The sequence below is a fragment of the Diospyros lotus genome, chromosome 4 (genome assembly GCF_014633365.1).
Source record: "Diospyros lotus cultivar Yz01 chromosome 4, ASM1463336v1, whole genome shotgun sequence".
NCBI lineage: Eukaryota > Viridiplantae > Streptophyta > Magnoliopsida > Ericales > Ebenaceae > Diospyros > Diospyros lotus.
In genome coordinates, this window is record NC_068341.1 from 13,821,043 (window position 1) to 13,841,532 (window position 20,490).

The following is a 20,490-nucleotide window of genomic DNA, read 5'->3' on the forward strand; positions in this document are numbered from 1 at the left end:
ATAGTCAACAGAATGAAGCTTGAAAACATTACAACATATTTGGGTTTACCTTCCATTTACTTTAATACATAAATGTAAATAAGAAAATACCCCCATTTGGATTCAATAAAAATATCCAAAAAATCAAAATCCATAAGAATAAAAAAGTAGAATTTGAGTTTTAGTATAAACTTAAAATTTTGTAATTTTACCACTTCTAAGATATACATTTTCTATTTTTTGAAAAATTCGTTAAAAATCATTTTATCACTAATGAATGTTAGCTATTGAATTACCGGGAGTTAGTTTTATAAAAAGAAAATATTTTCATATATGTCTCCTTATAAGATGCTAATATTCCAAACTTAGAAAAATATGACTTTGAAATCTCGATACTTGAAATTTATTTGGTTTTCATTCTCACAAAATAATACTTGATATTGAAATTGATTTATGTTGAAAATCACAACCTTAATTCATGACTTAAGGATTAAATAAAATATTATTTTTATTATCAAAATTAAGTATATAAAAGTAAAACACTATAAATATTATATGATAATTCTTACTTGTCAATCCATGATAATTTGATACTAATCATTAAATTAAGTTTATCCTTATCCTACAAAATTAGAAAAGAAAATAACAAAAGAAGAAATAAATTATATAAAAAATTAAATTTTTAGGGTTATCAAAGGGAAACACAAACAAAGAATAGGAAAAAGAAAATAAAACAAAAACACGGCGGTATTTTAGATAAGGAAAGGTCCAAGGGGGGAAAAGAAAATAAAAGAAAACATAGGGGCCCTGGGATATTATAGAAAAATAGAAAGGGTAAAAAGAAAATGAACCCGAACACAGATCTCTTTACATTTTCTTCCACCCAAACAGTGAAACACTGGCTGTCTCTCTCTCTCTCTCTCTCTCCTTCCTTTCCTTTCGCCACCATACAGGGCGGCTTGTGTTGCTTAGTCTCTTCAATGGTGTATACCCCTTCTGATTCTCCTTACTACGACGTTGCCTTAGTTTCCTCGTTCGCAGAACCCTGGTTCACTCTCAGGGTTAACTAGGGTTTTGCTCTTTGGGGTTACTCTTTGAACTCGCGCTCTACACTGAAAAGTCCACTGCAAAATCAAGCGATTTTAGTTCGGAAGCAACGCCACAATGGTTGAGAAAGCGAAGAAGCACAAAAAGGGCACGATCAGTGAAGGAGATGTCTCAACTCTGCTCCAAAGGTTTTTCTCACTTTCTGCTCGATTAATTGCTTGGACTTGCGAATTCTTGGGTTCTCAGCATGTGGCGTGCGTGATTCGGAGATAGTGATGCAAATAGTGATTTTGTGATATCGTAGGTATTCGGCTACAACGGTGCTGTCATTACTGCAAGAAGTTGCTCAGGTTCCAGAGGTAAAAATTGATTGGAACGCATTGGTGAAGAAGACTGCAACTGGGATTTCAAATGCCCGGGAGTACCAGATGCTGTGGCGACATTTGGCTTATCGTGATTCAATGGTCGATAGATTAGATGATGAGTCTGAACCGCTGGTTAGTCTTGTGCTTTAAGAATGCTTAAGTAAATCGATTTTCATGTCTCTTGAAAAATCCTAGGCCAAATATAATTGAGGATTTTCAAAATTTTGATGCGTGGGTATACGTTAGTCGGGGGTTTCCAAAATTCAAAGGTGCCATGGTAAAGTTGCAAAAGCCTATGGATGGGCCATTTTTACAGTTACAATGGTGTGTGGATTATTAAAATACTTTACACACTTGGGTTGCTGAGCCTTAAACACCCACCCCCCGCGTGCGCGCCGGGGGGTGGTTTGTGGACCAAGGACCGAGAGTAAACGTATAAATTCAAAAATAGATGCACTAGTGTTCTTTATCTCTTTTGGATTGTGATAAGTCCCAGTTTATTGGACTTATCAAAGAAGGTCCAAGAGGCTGGGGTAGGGTGGTAAATTGGCTGGCTGGCATAACAGCCAGCCATGTGTGTAAGGGATAGAGTGGGGTGGTTCAATCAGTGGGGAAGAAGGTAGCAAGCTTGTTGGAATGGTTCGCTTGGATGAGAACAAGGTGGGAAGAGCAGGAACGGGAGAGAAAGAATGAGGAGAGATGGGAAGACCAGGAGAAAGGGCGGAAGGGGACGAGCACTTACCGATGGGGTCATCCCTGATTGAGAAGGTCGCACCGGAGTTGGGAAATCGGCACAAGGAAGCTGGCGGTGAGTACGACGTCTATGGGAGGTCGGATGGAAGTGGCCAACACCTGGAGATGCTGGTGTTTGAAGAAGACGACCCCGACGGTTGGGTGTTTCGGGCCGAGCGATACTTCTCCGTGAATCAGTTGTCGGATGTGGAGAAGTTAGACTCCGTTGCTCTCGGCTTCGAAGGAGCTGCTCTTGCTTGGTTCCAGTGGGCGCAGGGAAGGCAACGGGTAAGGAGTTGGGAGTTGCGGTGAATGGGCTGGCTGACGAGGAGAAGATGGACACAACAATACTGTGTTTAGAGGGTGTTGCACTTTCATCGGTCCGGTGCGTGCAACGGAGACGAAGAGTGAGAAGCTGGGAAGAGGTGAAGGGGCTGCTGAGGAATCGCCTAGGGTCCATGTAGGAAGGCGCGGTGGAGAAATTGGATGAGCTGCATATTGAAGGGGGATTGGCAGTTGAGCAGAACATGGTGTCACGAGGTAGAGTGGCTGCCGACGACAATGGTGTTACGGAGTTCTCCGACGAGGCAAAAGGGCAGCCGACGATCGGTCCATTTAAAATGCCATGGACGGCCGATCCGGTAACAGCCAAGGAGAGCATCTTGCCGAGGAAGGGGGTGCCATCAATGGTCCATGTTGTCTGGGAAGATGGTTTGACTATTAGCCAGGTTTCTCAGAAATTTTACATGGGGTTGGTTGATAATGGAGGCCCCCCCATGTATTCTCACCATCATGAGGGGGTGGGTGCCTCGTCCAAGTAGGTCACGATGGTGGAAGGGCAGCATGTTTCTAGAAGTCGAGGGCTCAATTTGCATTCTGTTGTGGAGCCCAATGGTATAGACCCAAAGATCTTAAATATTGATGGGAATTTGGGCATGAAAGTTATCTACGGAAGATTGGTTGCTGTTGCTCTAAGAAACTTGAAGGTGTGGATCATGTTTAGGGTGCCAATAGGCTCTTTAGATACACTACCTATAGTTTATGAACGAGATCATCTCTTCTCCAAAGTTAAAAAGAGATGTCAATTGATGGCGGGGGTTACTGAGGTTGACCAGATTCTCAGCCTAGAAGGGAAACTGATTGTTCACGACAAGGTGGAGATTATCAACGAGGTGGAAGAAAGGATTGGGGGGCTGGCGTACAAGCGGTCTCTACCCCCATCGTATGTGTTAGAGGTGCTCATGCAATGGAAGGGGCTACCCTCATTGGAAGCTACTTGGGAGCCTTACCTTTTGATCCAGCAACAATTTCCATTTTTCCACCTTGAGGACAAGTTTTTTTTTTGGGGGGGGGGGGGGGGGGGGGGTAATGATAGGTCCCGGTTCATTGGACTTATCAAAGAAGGTCCAAGAAGCAGGGGTAGGGTGGTAAATTGGCTGGTTGGCATAACAACCAACCATGTGCGTAAGGGATAGAGTGGGGAAATTGCTGGGTTGTGTAACAACCCAACAAGTGTACGTAATAGAATGTGGTTGAGGAGGAGAGATGGATATATGTAGAGGGTGAAGATATTGGGAGGGAGAGAAGATTTTGGTATTGAGTTCTTGGAGGGGGAGAGAAGATTTTGGTATTGAGTTCTTGGGAGAGTTAAGGGCCTTTTGAATGCCTTGGGTTGCGCTTGTTTTTGACCGAAAACTCTGATAGCCATTGTTAATTGATTACAGTTTGGATTTTCTAGCTGGGATCCTATTAGATTGGAGGGAGGATCGTTGTGCATCAGATATGATTATAGATCACACTGGAAAGGCTTTGTTGACTAGCACCAATTGGCTTAAATTTCAAGTCTTAGTAATTTCACTTATCACTATTTATTTATACATATAGTCAATAATATTGTTTTAAATTTATGCATATATTCACAGTGCCATTTAGACTTGAATTATCCTTTGAAAGCTAAATTTGTTTGATGTAAAGTATTCTTGTTCTTATTCTTTTTGTTCCCATTACTGCTAAAGCAATCCAAATAGACAGAAATGACCTTATAAGCATTATATGGTAGTTCTATAACGTGATTTTTAAATTCGAGAGCATGTCCACTCAACCAGAAACTTTGCATGTATATGTATCTCATCTGGAGGAACAAGGTATACAAAGCTGATTTCCTTTCATCAAGTACCCCTCATTGATGTGAAAATCATTTGCAAGTTTGTTGCTATTGCACTTTTCTTAAAGAACTTGGAAATTCTCATCTGTCTCATACAACTCATTCAGTTGTTCAAAAACCCACAACTTTTGTGCTCATTGTCATCAATAAATCTGCTCGCCTGCTTACAACGTCTGCCAATTCTGCACTCCAGACTTGTGCTTCAGTTTAAAAGGGGATTTTTGAAAAAAATGAGACCACCTGGGATGCATATCACTACTTATTCGTTTCTGGCTATTCAAGTACTTCAAAGCTTCATGATCTGAGTATAGAACAAATTCTCACCCAACCTGATAATGCTCTCATGTTTTAAAGCTCGGACAACTGAATAGAATTCCTTGTCCTAGGTGCTCCTCTTTTGCCTTGCTTCACTCAACTTCTCACTGACGTATGCTATGGGCCTCTTCTCTTGGGACAAGACTACCCCTATCCCTACTCCACTAGCATCACATTCCACTTCAAACAACTTGTCAAATCTGGCAGCGCCAATACGGTGGTAGTACACAACTTTTCTTTTAACACAACAAAACTAGTGTTGGCTTCCTCTCCCCATTGGAATTTCCCCTTCTTCAGACACTTGGTTATGGGTGCTGTGATGCTACTAAAGTTGCGTATTAAACACTTGTAGAAAGTTGCCAACCCATGGAAACTTCACACCTCATTGACAGTTCTCAGGATTGGCCATTCTCAGATGGCTCGAATCTTTTCTTCATCTACTTGTATTCTTTCAGCACTGACAATAAGCCCAAGAATAGAAGTTTATCTGTCATGAAACCGCACTTCTTTAGGTTCACGTACAACTTATTCTTCTACAAGACTAGCAGTACTTCCCTCAAGCGTGAGAGGTGCTCTTTGTCAAATCAACTATAAATTAAGATATCATCAAAATACACCACCACAAATTTTCCAATAAGAGGTTTTAGTACTTGGTTCATCAATCTCATGAACATGCTTGGGGTGCTAGTCAACTTGAATGGCATCACCAACCACGCATACAACTCCTCCTTAGTCTTAAAGGCCGTTTTCCACTCATCCCCTGCTCTAATTCAAATTTGATGGTATCCACTCCTCAAGTCTAATTTTGAAAACCACTTAGCACCATGTAATCTGTCCAACACGTCATCTAGTCTCGAAATTCTTCGATATTTAGATTACAACTGAAGTGTGGAATGTCTACCTTCAACTTGAACTCATCCCTGTCCCCGTAAGCGTTTCTTCGGTTACCTCGATTGTATTGATTATTCTTGCAATAATCTCTCACAGGTTCCTCTAGGTATTCATCTTCTGTATCATCATCATAGGTAGGCTGCCTTTGTTGATTTGCAGGACCAACCAAGTTTGCCAAAATGACCATCGCGCGCATGAGCAACTTCATCTCTTGCAGGTAGCGCCTTGTTTTCTTCATCTATGTTGGCACTTAGGGCTAAGGTGTCTAGGCGATTTGCCATCTCTTTGAAACGCTGCTCTAGGTGTTGGAATTGAAGATCTATCTTGTTTTCCTTAGCCTTCATTGCTGCCTCAGGATTTGAGGCCTCAGTTCCCTGTTCACTGCCAAGGGAACCGCTGTTGCCTACGTTGTCGTCATCGGCCATCAAACTGGGCGAGCTTGCTTGCTCTAATACCAATTGACGCAGCATAGGAAGCAACGTTAACTAGTTTCATGTTGAAACTGTGGATGAAACTGAATTTAGAATAAGAAATCTGATATTATTCAAAAGCTGCTCCCTAATACTTAGAACAAGAATACTTACAGGCTAATTCTAAACCTTAATTCACTAGAAAAAGGAAATCCTAGTTGAATCAGGAAACAAAAAACAAAATTCAAATCCTAATTAAAGTAGGAAACATAGAAAACCCTAAAATTGAAAGAGCTCATTGGGCTTCTTTTGGTCTCTTTCGAACTGGCTTTAGCCTCTCTGTTTGGTCCAAATAGACACTTGCAAGATGTTCCACATCATCTACCGCGCTTACTTGTATATTTTGTTGCATTTTGAATTATATTCAAACTGGATTTCATTTGCATAGGATTCTTCAATGCATAAGTTGTACTAGAACATAAAAAGGAATTCAAAGCAAAACAAACCAGCTTCAGTAATAGCAAAGTATCAATCCAACTAATTTTGACCCGAGTACAACTATAAAACCTACCATGACAAAAAATAATGAATCAATAAAAGCTATCCTCTTTGTATAAAAATTAGCATACTAATGTATCATGTACCCATTTCTGTACCATGACTCAGAACATGCCATGTTCATAGATGTGGTAACTGTAAATTGTTGTTATTAGGTAATTAGCCAATTATGGGGTCCCTTGTCTATTACTCTCTTAATGAGATATGGTGAGGAGGGAGAGGGTGGTGAATGCACTTTGGAACCCAGCTGAAATGTGGAATGATATCTCCTCTCCCATTTCAGTCTTCAGAAAACTTTTCTTCCGCTGTTTCACTGATTTGAGTACCAAATAACTCTTTACTTCCTGGAGGATGCACTTATGGACATTCATCCTTATTACTATGTTCTGATAGTGACTGATCATCTCAAATGGTTGCATTGCATGATTGAATGAAAATTTGTTGTTTCTCTACTCATTGGAAACAAAAAAAAGAAAAAAAGGAAAAAATGATTAATTGTTTCTCAAGTTGTTTGATTTTACCTGGCAGGATGATGATAGTGATCTAGATTATGAGTTGGAGGCTATTCCCCCTGTCAGTAGTGAAGCTTCAACTGAAGCCACAGCATGCGCAAAGGTAAGTCAAGCCAATAGTTTATGACGAATGATTTACCTTGCTGGACTGCGTCCTGGAAATTTTGCTTACTAAAACTTAAAAAAATATGACATATATGCTGGAAATGCAGGTAAACCAACCTTTTCAGTTTTGACTTTGTGCTGATAATTTTATTCTTAGTGTCCTTTGAACTGTGTGAAAGCATGTTGTGTTCGCATCAGCACTTATTCTTGTTCGGTCTATTTCTTATTTCTCTGCTTTGTTGTTTGTATTAAGTCATTAATCTGTGTAAGTGTTATGTAAGTGTAAGAGGCTTGCTGCTATATATATGCAGCAGTGCACTCTTTTTGTTTTTAATTTTTCAGTTTATGAAATACGAAGCTAGTGCAATCTCCAGAATTCTCTCTCTGCTTTATTTGTGTTTTGCCCTAGGTTTTTCCTTATACTTTTTCATGGTATTAGAGCCATAGACGAAAGTCATGGCGTCGAATCCTTCGCATAGTACCTCTTATTCTCTTCGTCCTCCTGAGTCATCCTCCTCGCTTTCTACTGCCTCGCAATTTGATTTTGGTGCAATTGCAAAGGCTTTGAACTTTGCTCTGATTAAGCTCGATTTAGGAAATTATATTTTCTGGAAAGCTCAAGTGTTGGCTACCATTCGAGCATTTGATCTAGTACCGTTCCTACAAAGATCGACTCCGCCTCCTAAATATGTCGCTGATCCAGAAAGTAGCAATGTTGAGGCTACGAGATTGAACGAGGAATATATGAATTGGCTAAGGTCTGATCAACTTCTTCTTGGCTGGCTATTTTCAACTATTGAACGAGAGGTCTTGGCTTAGGTAATTCAGTGCGAATCAGCTACTGAGATATGGTCTACACTAGAGAATTTATATTCTAGACGGACAATTACAAAGTCTTTTCAGTTAAAACAACAGTTGCGTTCCATCAAGAAGTCTGATCTCTCCATTAATGACTATACACTAAAGATCAAGACAATAGGCCATTCTTTAGCAACTATAGGTGAACCTTTGCAAGATAAAGAACTGTTGTTAGCGATCTTAAATGGCTTAGGTCATGACTATGAAATAGTTGTTGGCCTTATAACCGATCACATGGATGAGATAAATTTAGAAAAGGTTCAATATCTTCTCCTAATGCATGAGCAAAGATTAGCCTCGCAAAATTTGCCACTGTCGTCTGCTGGTTTTGATTCCTCTATGTCTTCAATGTCCGTAAATGTGGCTTCATATTCATCTCAATCAAGGAATGGATTTGTCAATAATTCTAGAGGAGGTTACAACACTAGAGGAGGAAATTATGGTAATAGAGGAGGTCGAGGTAGAGGTAGGTCATCTGGTGGAAAACGTATCTACTGTCAACTTTGTGGAAAACCAGAGCATTTTGTTGATAAATGCTATCACAGATTTGATAAAAATTTTCAGAGGAATTCCGGTAAGTCTTTTGAAGGTGGTGGTTCAATTGGTCCTCGTGCTTATTTAGCCTCTCATCGTGACTCTAACGAAGCCTACATGACTGAGATAGGCTCTAATCATGGCTTTCCTTATGGACCTAATTCTCGTCCACTAGAAACTTATCAATCTTCACATTCACATTCACCTGTTCCCTTTGATTCTTCCTGGTTTGTGGATTCAGGTGCCACAAATCACATTATTTCAAATCTAAACAATTTGTCTCTTCATTCTCCTTATTATGGTGGTGATAAAGTGACTATTGGTAACGGTAAGTCTTTACCTATTACAAGTGTTGGTACTACTCAATTTTCTTCACATGTTTCATTACCTAATGTTCTTCATGTTCCTCAAATAAAGAAGAACTTGATTAGTGTGTCTCAGTTAACTCATGATAACTGTCATAACTGAGTTTGACTCAAATTCTTGTGTGGTCAAGGACAAGGACTCCGGACTGGTGTCACTTCACGATCACCTTAAGGATGGACTATACCAGCTGGATTCCGCATTTGTTCCTGTGGCAACCAGCAATTCTGTTCATCCTATTGCGCCTACCGATTCTATTCAGCTTAATACTGTCATGTCCCTAATAGTAGTATAAGGGCAATATTGTAATAAGAAGGATATAGACTTGTTAGGCTTATAGTTGTATTGCACATGGACGGATGATGGTTGGAGGCTATAAATAAGCCATTGCTGTAAGAGAGTGGATATGCTTGAATTGTTGAATTGAAATCTCTTATTTCCTTCTCTTGCATTTTCTAAATCTCCCTCCAATTTCTTTCTATTCTCTCTCTTTCTTTCCCTCTCTGTCTTGTTCTCCTTAACTTCCTCCCATCTCTTCCGATCTAACTCCCCAATTACCTCCTAAACCTGTTATGAACCCTAGGTTCATGACAATTGGTATTAGAGCCACCAATCCTTGGCTGTGATTTGATTCGATTTGAAGAGAGCCAGCCATTCAAGTTGTGAATTCTAGTAGTATGTGTTCAAATTTTGCAGGTTAAATCAGCCTCAGTGATTTCGTCGGAGGAATTCTTGGCTCTAGAATCTGAATTAAGGTCCAGATTGTGAAGGCGTGTGAAAACGACTTGGCTAGGCCGTTCCGACTATGCTTCCGACAACTCTTGGAGCAATTTCAGCTAATTAGAATTAGCAGGCGAGCAACCCAAGCGATTTTAATAGGAGAATTCTGATTGATTAGTTGGCTATAATTTCAGTTCGAAATTTGAAGGTGATTAGGCCAGGTAGTTGAGTGAACAATGATTTATACAGAGGCAACGCGAACATAGGAGCGTTCGCAGTTGGTGATCAGAGGTGAGTCGATAGTTTTCTGTTGGAACCAGGCGTTTTCCTTGGCGATTATGTGAAGCAATTCAGGTGAAGTCTATAAATGAGCTGATGGTCGCAACCACTGGACGGTGATTGGGAGGGTCACAACTGTTGCAAGTTGGAAACAGCAAGTGGAGTAGGTTCCGTAATCCACTGCGACTTGAATATTGGAGGCAACGCTCCTTGGGGAAGAAGCAACGACTGAATTCGGAATTGAACTTGGATTTGGAAGGTGTCGTTGAGTATAGCAAACTCGGAATTGAAAAGCAAAACCGAGCAAAGCCACTTCGGCTCGGAAGTGAAGACGATGTAGGCTAGGAGAGGTCTGCAGTAATATCGAGTTGAAATTGGAGGCGAATCAGAGTGGCGCAGCGGTAGTTTCGTGGCTGGAAACGTTGCTAATCTCAGCCTAGATTTGAAGACGTGTGAAGGTGAAGCATACTTCGGCAATTGACGCAAATTAGGAAGTTGACGATGAGAAACGAGTTCCTACGCCACTGTTGAACATCAGCGAGTTGTTGGTCCAGAGGCGTTTTAGAGAAGTGATTGGGTGAAGCGAGCACAAGCAAACAAGTTCGATCCCAAACGGTTAGAAACGATTCTGTGGGTCCTCCAAGTCAGTGATTGGGCAAGAAGGGTGAATTGAGGCAGAGTTGATCCGATTAATTGAGGTCCATCACCGATTCAGTTAATCGGAATTGAATCGGATTTGGAGGCAAAGCAGATCCAGATCTCAGGAATTTCGTGAGGTGAATCTGGAAGCGGAATCAATTCAATCAAGTCCGGAAGTATTTGCACAGCAGAAACGTCGGATTTCAAAGTATACGGTTTGTGAAAAAAAAAATCAGCCATGGATAGCAATGCACGCATGAGGCAATTGGAGCCTCAATGGCAGCAAAAGAAGGCTGCAATTTAAGCGGGAAACAACAAGAAATAGGAGAAGGGGATTAACCAATTGGACAAGGGAACAAGAAGTGTGGTACATGAATCGAGCAAGGAATTCGGCCGGGTGCTACACGAACAATTGCAGGAGTTTGCAATGATACTTACTAAGAAGTATCATTATAGCTTCCCTATAGAATTCTTTGAGGATTATCATGGAAGTTTTAAGAAAGAAGACTTCCTTGAAATGGAGCAGCCTAAGGAGAAGTCAAGCTTGTGGAAGGCCAAGTCATTGCCTGCTTTAGATTCTGGGCAGAAGAAGAAATATTCGGATTTAGGCAGCAATGACAAGAAGGATGACTGCAAAGTTAGGAGTAGTTTTGGCGGTGAACAACATTACATAGAGGGAAGCTGTAACAATCCGGTGGTTGGGATAGCAGGTACTGATTCCTTTGGAAAAGAAATTCTTGGTGAAGATGGACTAGATGACAATCACGGAAGCCCAAAACAAGAAATGATTGATGCAGTCAATCAGAGAGCAATAGAAGGAGCATGCAACAAGGGATTTCTGGAATTGGAGATAAACATCTCTGAATTTTCAGAATTTGAAATTGGTCCTGTTGTTCTAAATAAGACACAGGCTCAATCAATGTCGACAACTTGCAATGTTGAAGGGAATTCTGTTGCATTGGTTGAGAAGTTAAAAGGAGAACTACTATTTTAAGATGCAACTACCGAAAAGCTAAGAGAGGAAACGGGGGCAGCATTTGAGGAACTGACCGAGGAAGCTAAAGCTAATCCGTTACCTTTGGTGATTAGAGCAGGGACAAAAGGATCGGATGGTGTTCCGAATCAGTATTCTATCAGAAAAGGAATTGATGGTGGAGCTCCTAAGGATACTATAACTATACCATTGCCTATGGTTTCGGATAATGCTGAGGATTCCTTAGCTAACGAGATGGTGAAGACGACACTAGCAGGAGGAAGTTTTGCAGATCTTAAATGGTGTCACCATGTTGCTGTCATTTCCAAAGATGTAGACCATAATTCAAAAGGTGTAAACCAGTTTTTTATGTTGGAGGGAATAGAGGTAAACAAGACAGGTGTTTCAGATGATTTTTCTCCCAGCCAAGGGAAATCTCCTATGAGTTATGACCCTATTAGGCATTTCCCTCATCAACAACAGATTCAAAGTTGTGAGGAATCTTGGCAAATAGCTATCACGAGAGGAAAGCTGAGGAAGATAGATGTAGCAATCAAAAGCTTGGCCATGGAGAACAAAGCTGCTGCGGCTTTGTGCATTATTGCTATAGATGGCCATTTGGGATTTTTGCCTACTACAATGATGGATGGAGTGATGGCGGAAATTAATGTTGCAGCAACTCCTAGACTCGACATTTCTACATTGCCGCATTTTAAGGCATTTGTGGATATTGTTGCGAAAAGTGATGAAGAATTAAAGTACATGAGAACCACTGCAAATTTGTTATGCATATAGATTTTTTTCAAAACTTCTCCATGCAAGCTGTGGAAGAGAAGGAAAAAGGATATGGGAAGTTGTGGAGGTTTGGCATTTCTTGGGGACAAGAAATGTTTCAAGGCGGGGGGAAGTGTCATGTCCCTAATAGTAGTATAAGGGCAATTTTGTAATAAGGATATAGACTTGTTAGGCTTATAGTTGTATTGCACATGGGGGGATGATGGCCGGAGGCTATAAATAAGCCATTGTTGTAAGAGAGTGGATATGCTTGAATTGATGAATTGAAATCTCTTATTTCCCTCTCTTGCATTCTCTCAATCTCTCTCCAATTTCTCTCTAATCTCTCTTTTTCTTTCCCTCTCTGTCTTGTTCTCTCTAACTTCCTCCCATCTTTCCGATCTAAGTCCCCAATTCCTCCCCAATTACCTCCTAAACCTGTTAAGGACTCTGGACTGGTGCTACTTCACGGTCACCTTAAGGATGGACTATACCAGCTGGATTCCGCATTTGTTCCTGTGGCAACCAGCAATTCTGTTCATCTTATTGTGCCTACCGATTCTATTCAGCTTAATACTTTTTTGAATGCTTGTAATAAACAGTTGAGACATACGTGTAATAAACGACGCTCATTTTGTCATGAGTTGTCTACTCCCTGTGTCAATGTAATTCTTACAGATTCTTCAATTTGTAAACAATGGCATGCAAGTTTGGGACATCCATCATCTCGTGTATTGTGACATATTATGAATAAAATTCAAGTTCTTTGTTCATCTTCTATTCCATTTTATGACTCTTGTAAAATTGGAAAGTTACCTCAACTTCCATTTAGTGATTGTGCTATTACAGCTACAAAATCGTTGGAACTTGTTTATTCAGATTTATGGGGACCTTCTCCAAGTTTGTCTATAGAGGGCTATAGATATTATATCATCTTTGTAGATGCTTATACTCGATATACTTGGCTTTACCCCTTGAAACTTAAATCTGATGCTCTATCTACTTTTATTACTTTTCACAAGTTTGCTGAGCTTCAATACTATTCAAAGCTCACAGCTTTACAAACTGATAATGGGGTGGAGTTCAAAGCCTTTTTGCCATACCTTAGAAGCCATGGAATTTGACCACGATTTTCATGTCCATATACCCACCAGCAAAATAGAGTGGCAGAAGGAAAGCATCGGCATATTGCTGAAATGGGTTTAACTCTTTTAGCACACTCTCAAATGCCTCTTAAATTTTGGGTAGATGCTTTTCAAACTGCAGTCATACCATTAACTTGCTGCCAGCTTCTTCTATTCGGTTGTGTACTCCGTTTGAACTGCTGTATGGCAAACCACCAAACTATTTTTTGTTGCAACCTTTTGGTTGTGCTTGTTTTCCCCTCCTAAGACCATATAACAAGCATAAATTCGATTTTCACTCCACGAAATATGTGTTTCTAGGGTATTGTCATTCTCAAGCCGGGTATAAGTGTCTACATCCTTATGGGAAAGTTTATGTTTCAAGGCATGTTCAGTTTAATCGAAATGAATTTCCTTTTCCTTCATTGTTTACTTTCCCTCGTTCTTCTTCTTCTTTTTCACCCAATGGACTAGGATATTCTACTTCTTATCTTCAATCACTTACTTCACGTTTTTCTTCTCCAAGAGTAGCATCGCCCTTGCATCCTTCCTTGTCACTTGTTGTTTCAAGTTCTAATGATCTCCGTGCTTCTGATTTTGAGTCAGTTGTAAGGGAACAGCAGCTTGTTTCTTCTTGTCCTTCACCCAACCCTACTTCTGTTTCTAAGTCTAAACTTGGTTTTGCACCCTATGTTCATCCAATGGTAACAAGGTCTAAAGCTCAACAACTTGTCACCACCTCTCCTCATGCCTTAGTAAGTAGCCTAGAGCCTTGTTCAGTTCATGAGGCTTTGGTAGATTCTCGACGGTTGCAGGCTATGCAGGAGGAATTCTCAGCTTTGCAACGTAATAATACGTGGGATCTTGTTCCATTTTCTAATAAGATGAATCTTATTGGAAGCAAATGGGTTTTTCGGGTGAAATATACAAATCAGATGGTTCAGTCCTTAAATACAAAGCTCGCTTGGTGGCTAAAGGATTTTTACAAACACCCAGTGTTGATTATGGTGATACTTTTAGCCTCGTGGTGAAGGCTCCAACAATCAGAGTCCTATTCTCTCTAGCTGTTACTTTTGGTTGGGACATCCAACAAGTGGATGTTAATAACGCGTTTCTGAATAATGACTTAGATGAGGCTGTGTACATGACCCAACCAGAAGGGTTTGTGAATTCTACATATCCTTCTCATGTGTGTAGACTGCTTAAATCTCTATATGGTTTAAAATAGGCACCTCGTGCTTGGTATGTGAAGTTAAAATCTGCTCTTCTTCAGTGGGGTTTTACAGGGCAACGTCTGATGCATATCTTTTTGGTAAATGCACTGCTGATTATGTACTTTTTCTTTTAGTCTATGTTGATGATATTCTCATAACTGGATCTAATTCTTCAGCTATTAAGTGTATTAAAGATTTGGAGAGTACTTTTGCACTGAAAACTCTAGGATCAGTTAATTATTTTCTAGGGTTTGAAGCTTTTAGAGATTCAAGTGGGATTTATTTGACTCAATCTAAATATACCCTTGATCTGTTAAAGAAAGCAGATATGACTGATTGTAAACCTTGTGCAACTCCTACCTCATCTGGTTTCTGTCTCACTGATGATGGTGAAGTATTTCCTAATCCCTCATTATATCGAACTCTCATTGGGTCTCTTCAATACCTAACCTACACGCGTCCGGATATAGCTTTTGTGGTAAATCGTTTAAGTCAATTTTTAACTGCTCTTAAGCTGCAGCATTGGACTGCTTGTAAGAGGTTACTTAGATACTTGAAAGGGACGGTAAGTCAGTTTTTAACTGCTCCTAAGCTATAGCATTGGACTGCTTGTAAGAGGTTACTCAGATACTTGAAAGGGACGGTAGGTTATGGTCTATTCTTTTGCCCATCTCCAGGAGATTTGGCACTTTCAGTATATGCAGATGCTGATCATGCAGGTTGCAAGATCACAAGAAGATCAACTAGTGGGCTTTGTGTTTATCTTGGATCTAATTTGATTGTTTGGAGCTCCAGTAAGCAATCTGTTGTTGCACGATCGGTTGGAGAGGCTGAATATAGAGCTATAGCTCATGGTGTAACTGAGCTACTTTTGTTGAAATCTTTGTTCATAGAGTTGGGGGATCCTTGTAGCTTTTCTTCAAGGCCTATTTTATGGAGTGATAATTTGGTTGCTAAGAGTATGGCTGAAAATCCTGTTTTTCATGGTCGAACCAAGCACATTGAGCTTGATGTACATTTCATTCGAGAGAAGGTTGAAAAAGGAGAAATTGAAATCAGATATGTGCCCATAGAATATTAGGTTGCTGACATTCTCACTAAAGAATTATCAAAAAGTCGGTTTTAGTTTTTGTGTACCAAGCTTGGTCTAAGATTTTCTCCAGCTCACAGGATTTCTTATGCCTCTATAAATGATCACCAGTCAAAAGAGCAAGGGAGTTCTAATTGAGGGGGGATGTGAAAGCATGTTGTGTTTGCAACAACACTTATTCTTGTTCGGTCTATTTCTTTATTTCTCTGCTGTGTTATTTGTATTAGGTCATTAATCTGTGTAAGTGTTATGCAAGTGTAAGAGGCTTACTGTTATATATATGCAGTAGTGCACTCTTGTTGTTTTTAATTTTTCAATTTATGAAATACGAAGCTAGTGCAATCTCCAGAATTCTCTCTCTGCTTTATTTGTGTTTTGTCCTAGGTTTTTCCTTATACCTTTTCAAACTGGAACCGCTTCATGCTTGCTGGACTAATTCAGATGTCTTTTTAGGTAGCGTATGTTAAAATGAGCGAGATAAGGGAGTATCAAGATAAGTCCGAAATGATTTTCGGACCATGATATGGAATGGTCAAAATAAAGTTGGGAAACATTTTAAGATTTTTATTAAGCTGTTTGTTAATTTTTTTAAAATGCACTAGAGGATACAAATGTCATTTTTTTCTTATCTATAAAGACCAAAATATGCTTATTTTGAGGGAGGGGAGAAATAAGTATATCTTGAAAGATCAAGATAAAAGGTTATTAATGATTTTTTCAAGAATGATCAGATAAGCTTAACAAATATATTGGAAATGATAGAAGTCCGGGATGCATCCCATATCTTGACTTTTTCAACTCATATTTTGATTAACAAACGCCCCCTCAGTATATACATAAATTACTCAAAACAGATGTTCTTATAAAAAAATATTAAAGAATAAGAGATGCTTCAAGATATGTCTTTGTTCTTATAAAAAAATATTAAAGAATAAGAGATGCTTCAGGATATGTCTTCATCACATGAATGGTTATTCCTTTTTGTTTCTTATCTGTCTTAAGTAGCCATTCTCATTTCCCTATCTTTCTTGTGAAGGAATGATCCGACCCACTTTTCTCATTCTTGTTGCATTTATTTGATGAACATTCCTCGTAAAAGATCTTTTGTACTTTTATATAAGGTTCATTACCTTCTAGCACTTTCTTTTTCTATCTATTGCTACTTATCAAGATGTATATAATGGATGTGTCATTAAATATCCATTCTAATGATGTATACTTAAAAGAAAATAAAATATGTAGTGGATTTATACTCAAGAGAAAGTAAATAAATCTATAACGTATGTATATTATAACCATAAAATCATTTCTTATTGAAAATTTTGTAACAATATTTTTGTTTTTATTTATTTATTTTTTCTGTAGATGCATTCCTATTGAAGCAGTTTCTGGTTTATATTATTCAAATTCCTAGAGGTCACAAAATTTCAAGCACTATAAGGAAAAGATGCATAAACTAGTAAACATTTGAGAGAAATATTTAAGATATGGTTCTTTGTTTTGGTTAGATGTTTTTATATAAATAAAGTAAAACACTTGCCGAAGTTGTGCCCATGTTGTGTAAACAACAGAAAGGATGAAGTCTTAGCTTTCATATCATAACATTTGCCCGAGAGGCGCACACTTTCAGCAAGTATTGCCTGCCCATTCACTCTATGTAATGCTCGACAGTTTTGGGCACTATTGGATATGCGTTCCTCGCACCTTGGATGTGAAACCCTATAAATTTATTAATAAACACTGGAAGAGGGTCCCAAAATGACACTTCAAAAAGGTGAAGCGCTATTCTTAGACAGTTGCTAAAACAAAATATGTAAGGTGGCAGCCAAGCAGGTGAAACCTCAGGTAAGAAGCTGAATTTAAAATCAGTTTTTAGGGACTAAATCAAGAGATAGATACTGTAGGAAATGGGGACACATGATCTATAATTTATGGGATCCCACAAATTAGGGAATCACGTGTCCATAATTTCTGGTTTCTTGTTTTTTATCTTTTAGTTTGAATAATAGGAGGATTAGCAAGTTATTTTGTATATAGGATGTTGTAGGTTGATTAGGTTTGGGGGTGTGAAGATATCATTGTTGTTTCAATTATCTGATTATATGGTATTAGAGCCACCGGTAGCCGCCGTTGATCTGCCACTATTCTAGTAGACAAGTCTGTTGTTGCTGTCAAAACACCAGGAACAGAGAAGACGAAGGGTCTCTTGTTCGTCATTCAATCATCCGTCGTCTCCAAAAGTTGCGTGCATCTCTGACTTTCGCCAACCTTCGCCCTCCGCTACTACCGATGCCTAGGCCATCGTCACCGTTGTCGACCTCGCACAACCATCGTCGATCGTCGGCCTCACCACCTTTGTCTGTCGCTTTTGTGACCGCCAGACTTCACCGCCATCAATCAGGCTTCCGTGTCCAATCTGTTCATCGCCGTCACGCCAACCTTTGATCGGCTAACTCTTGGAGCCCAACCACCGTTGCAGTCTCCACGCGTCGCCCTTTAGATCTGTTTGCCAAGACTGTTTTTGCTCCGATCTCCCTCTCTGGTGCTCCAATCATGACGTCATCACCACCGTTGGACTAGTCTCTCTCAACCCATCCAGATCTCGGTGGTTTCGTTGTCCACTGTCGCCGACCATCGTCCGTCGCCATCCACTGTTGCCGTTTCTTCAACGAGCTTCTGCCATTGCTTATTGCTCCTTCCATCCTGATCCTCTTCTTCGATTTTTTTGTGGTAGTCTATCAGACCGTCGACCTCAGATCTGGACTTCATAGTCTCAAATCTGGTTTGTAGCAACCCACTGATTTTAGACTAGCTGACCATCGTCGCTGACGTGAATTCCAGTAACCACCATTATCTATAAAATGACCACCTCCATTTCATCCACATCAGAATTCACCAGGATCCCAACTGTCTCTAACCCCCAATTATCCTTAGTACCCGGTCATTCTGAAAACCCCTCAATACAAATTATCTCTCATAAATTGAATGGGAGCAATTTTAGAGAGTGGTATCAATCAGTATTTACTTGTGATCAAGGGAAGAGAAAAGATGAGATATTTAACAAGAGGAATGATAACACCTCCATCAGATTCTGTCACCTATACTGTATGGGAAGTAGAAAACTCAATTGTGATGGCATGGTTGATAAACTCGAGAGCAAAAGATTGGGTGTCTGTACCTATTCTACCAAACAACAAAAGAAGTGTGAGATGCAGTGGAAGAGATTTACTCAGACACTGAGGATATATCTCAAAGTTTTGAAGTTTGCTCTAAAATTCGAAACACTTGACTAGGTATATTATCTATCATCGAGTACTTTAATACACTCTCAAAATTGTGACAACAAATCGATTTGTTTCACAATATTGATTGGAAGTGTTTGGATGATGGAGTCCCATACAATAAGATGGTTGAAAGAGATCGAATATTTAATTTCTTACAAGGCCTAAATCAAGATCTTGATGACGTTTGAGGACGTATCTTGGCACAAAGCCTCTACCTAAATTGAAGGAGGTTTTTATTGAAGTCCAGCGTGAAGAAGCAAGGAGAAAAGTGATGTTTTCTCCAGTTCAGAGCTCATCCACCGAGACAACAGTCCAAAGATCTGCTTTAGTTGCAAATCGAAATGAAGGATACAATCCGAAAGGTCCTTTTGGAAAGGACAAGCGCTTGTGGTGTGAGCATTGTAAGAAGTCCAACCATACTAAAGACATGCTAGGATATTCATGGCATGCCCCTAGATTGGAAGCCACAAAGCCAGAGGAGAAAGAATGCCTATGTGGTTGAGATAACAATTGATGCAGCCTCTCAACCATTCTCAACAGAGCAAATGGAAATTCTCCGAAAACTGATGGCTTCCTCATTAGTTACAACTGCCTCCAAAACTTTCCCATCAATCTCCACCAACTCTGCAGCGCTTACATCCAATAAAGGTATTTTTTTCTTATTGTTATGTAAAGGCTCACATGATGCTTGGATAGTGGACACAGGTGTTTCTGACCATATGACAAGCTCTAATACAAGATTCAGTAACTATCAACCATGTAAGGAAAATCTTGGTATTACTGTAGCAGATGGGTCCATGTGCACAGCAACAAGGAGAGGAGATATGGAACTCAATTGAATTCAGTTATTCATGTTCCAAATTTATAGTGCAATTTACTTTCAGCGAGTAAATTAACCAAAGATTTGAACTGTTCAGTAATATTTTTCCCTTCTGGCCATAAATTTCAAGATTTGTCATCGGAGAGGACGATTGGGAATGCTAAGGAGCGAGCTAGTCTCTATTACTTGTTAGGTGTTGGTTCTCCTTCAAGTCAAAAGTTGCCTATTTTTTTTTCCTTGTTTTCTAATTCCAATGTTCTGTTGTGGCATCATAGATTAGGCGTCCCCAGTTTCTCTTATTTAAAGCGTCTGTACCCTCATTTGTTAATTAATAAAGATCATTCATCATGTTAGTGTGATTATTGTACTCTTGCCAAACAAACCCATGCATTTTATCCACCTCACGCGTACAAACCTTTTACTCCATTCCATTTAATTCATAGTGATGTGTGGGGATGACGCAACGTGTAGCATGTGTGTGAAAAAAACACAACAAAATAAACCATTGAAAGAGTAAACTTCAATGGTTGAAGCTTGGCTTTCAAGAAGATGCAAAAATAAGATTGTTTTGCTAAGAAAACCCATATAGGTTGTTGAAATTTGATTGAGAAAAAACTTGATTACAAACTCTAGATCCTAGGCATATTTATAGTATTTGGCTAATCTAAATCCATCTAATATTTGTAAACAAAATCCAACTAGAATCCTAATAGAAATAAATCCTAATCAAATATGAAATA

The 20,490-nt window shown here is 39.5% G+C and overlaps 1 protein-coding gene across 6 annotated transcripts in view; it reads left to right on the plus strand.

Annotated features, from left to right (window-relative positions):
* The window catches only part of LOC127799176 (uncharacterized), a 64,275-nt gene that overhangs the window by 34,870 nt on the left and 8,915 nt on the right, over positions 1 to 20,490 (plus strand). Inside the window, exons 1-3 of one of the 6 annotated variants that reach the window (XM_052332938.1) lie at positions 856 to 1,214; positions 1,331 to 1,523; positions 6,990 to 7,076. The exons of 3 other annotated variants lie outside the window; for them this stretch is intronic. In XM_052332938.1, coding sequence (XP_052188898.1) covers positions 1,144 to 1,214; positions 1,331 to 1,523; positions 6,990 to 7,076 — 351 coding nt within the window. In that variant the 5' untranslated portion in view covers positions 856 to 1,143. Of the gene's footprint in view, positions 1 to 855; positions 1,215 to 1,330; positions 1,524 to 6,989; positions 7,077 to 20,490 lie in introns of those variants that run through there. 2 more of the 6 variants (XM_052332941.1, XM_052332939.1) reach the window with 2 other exon arrangements.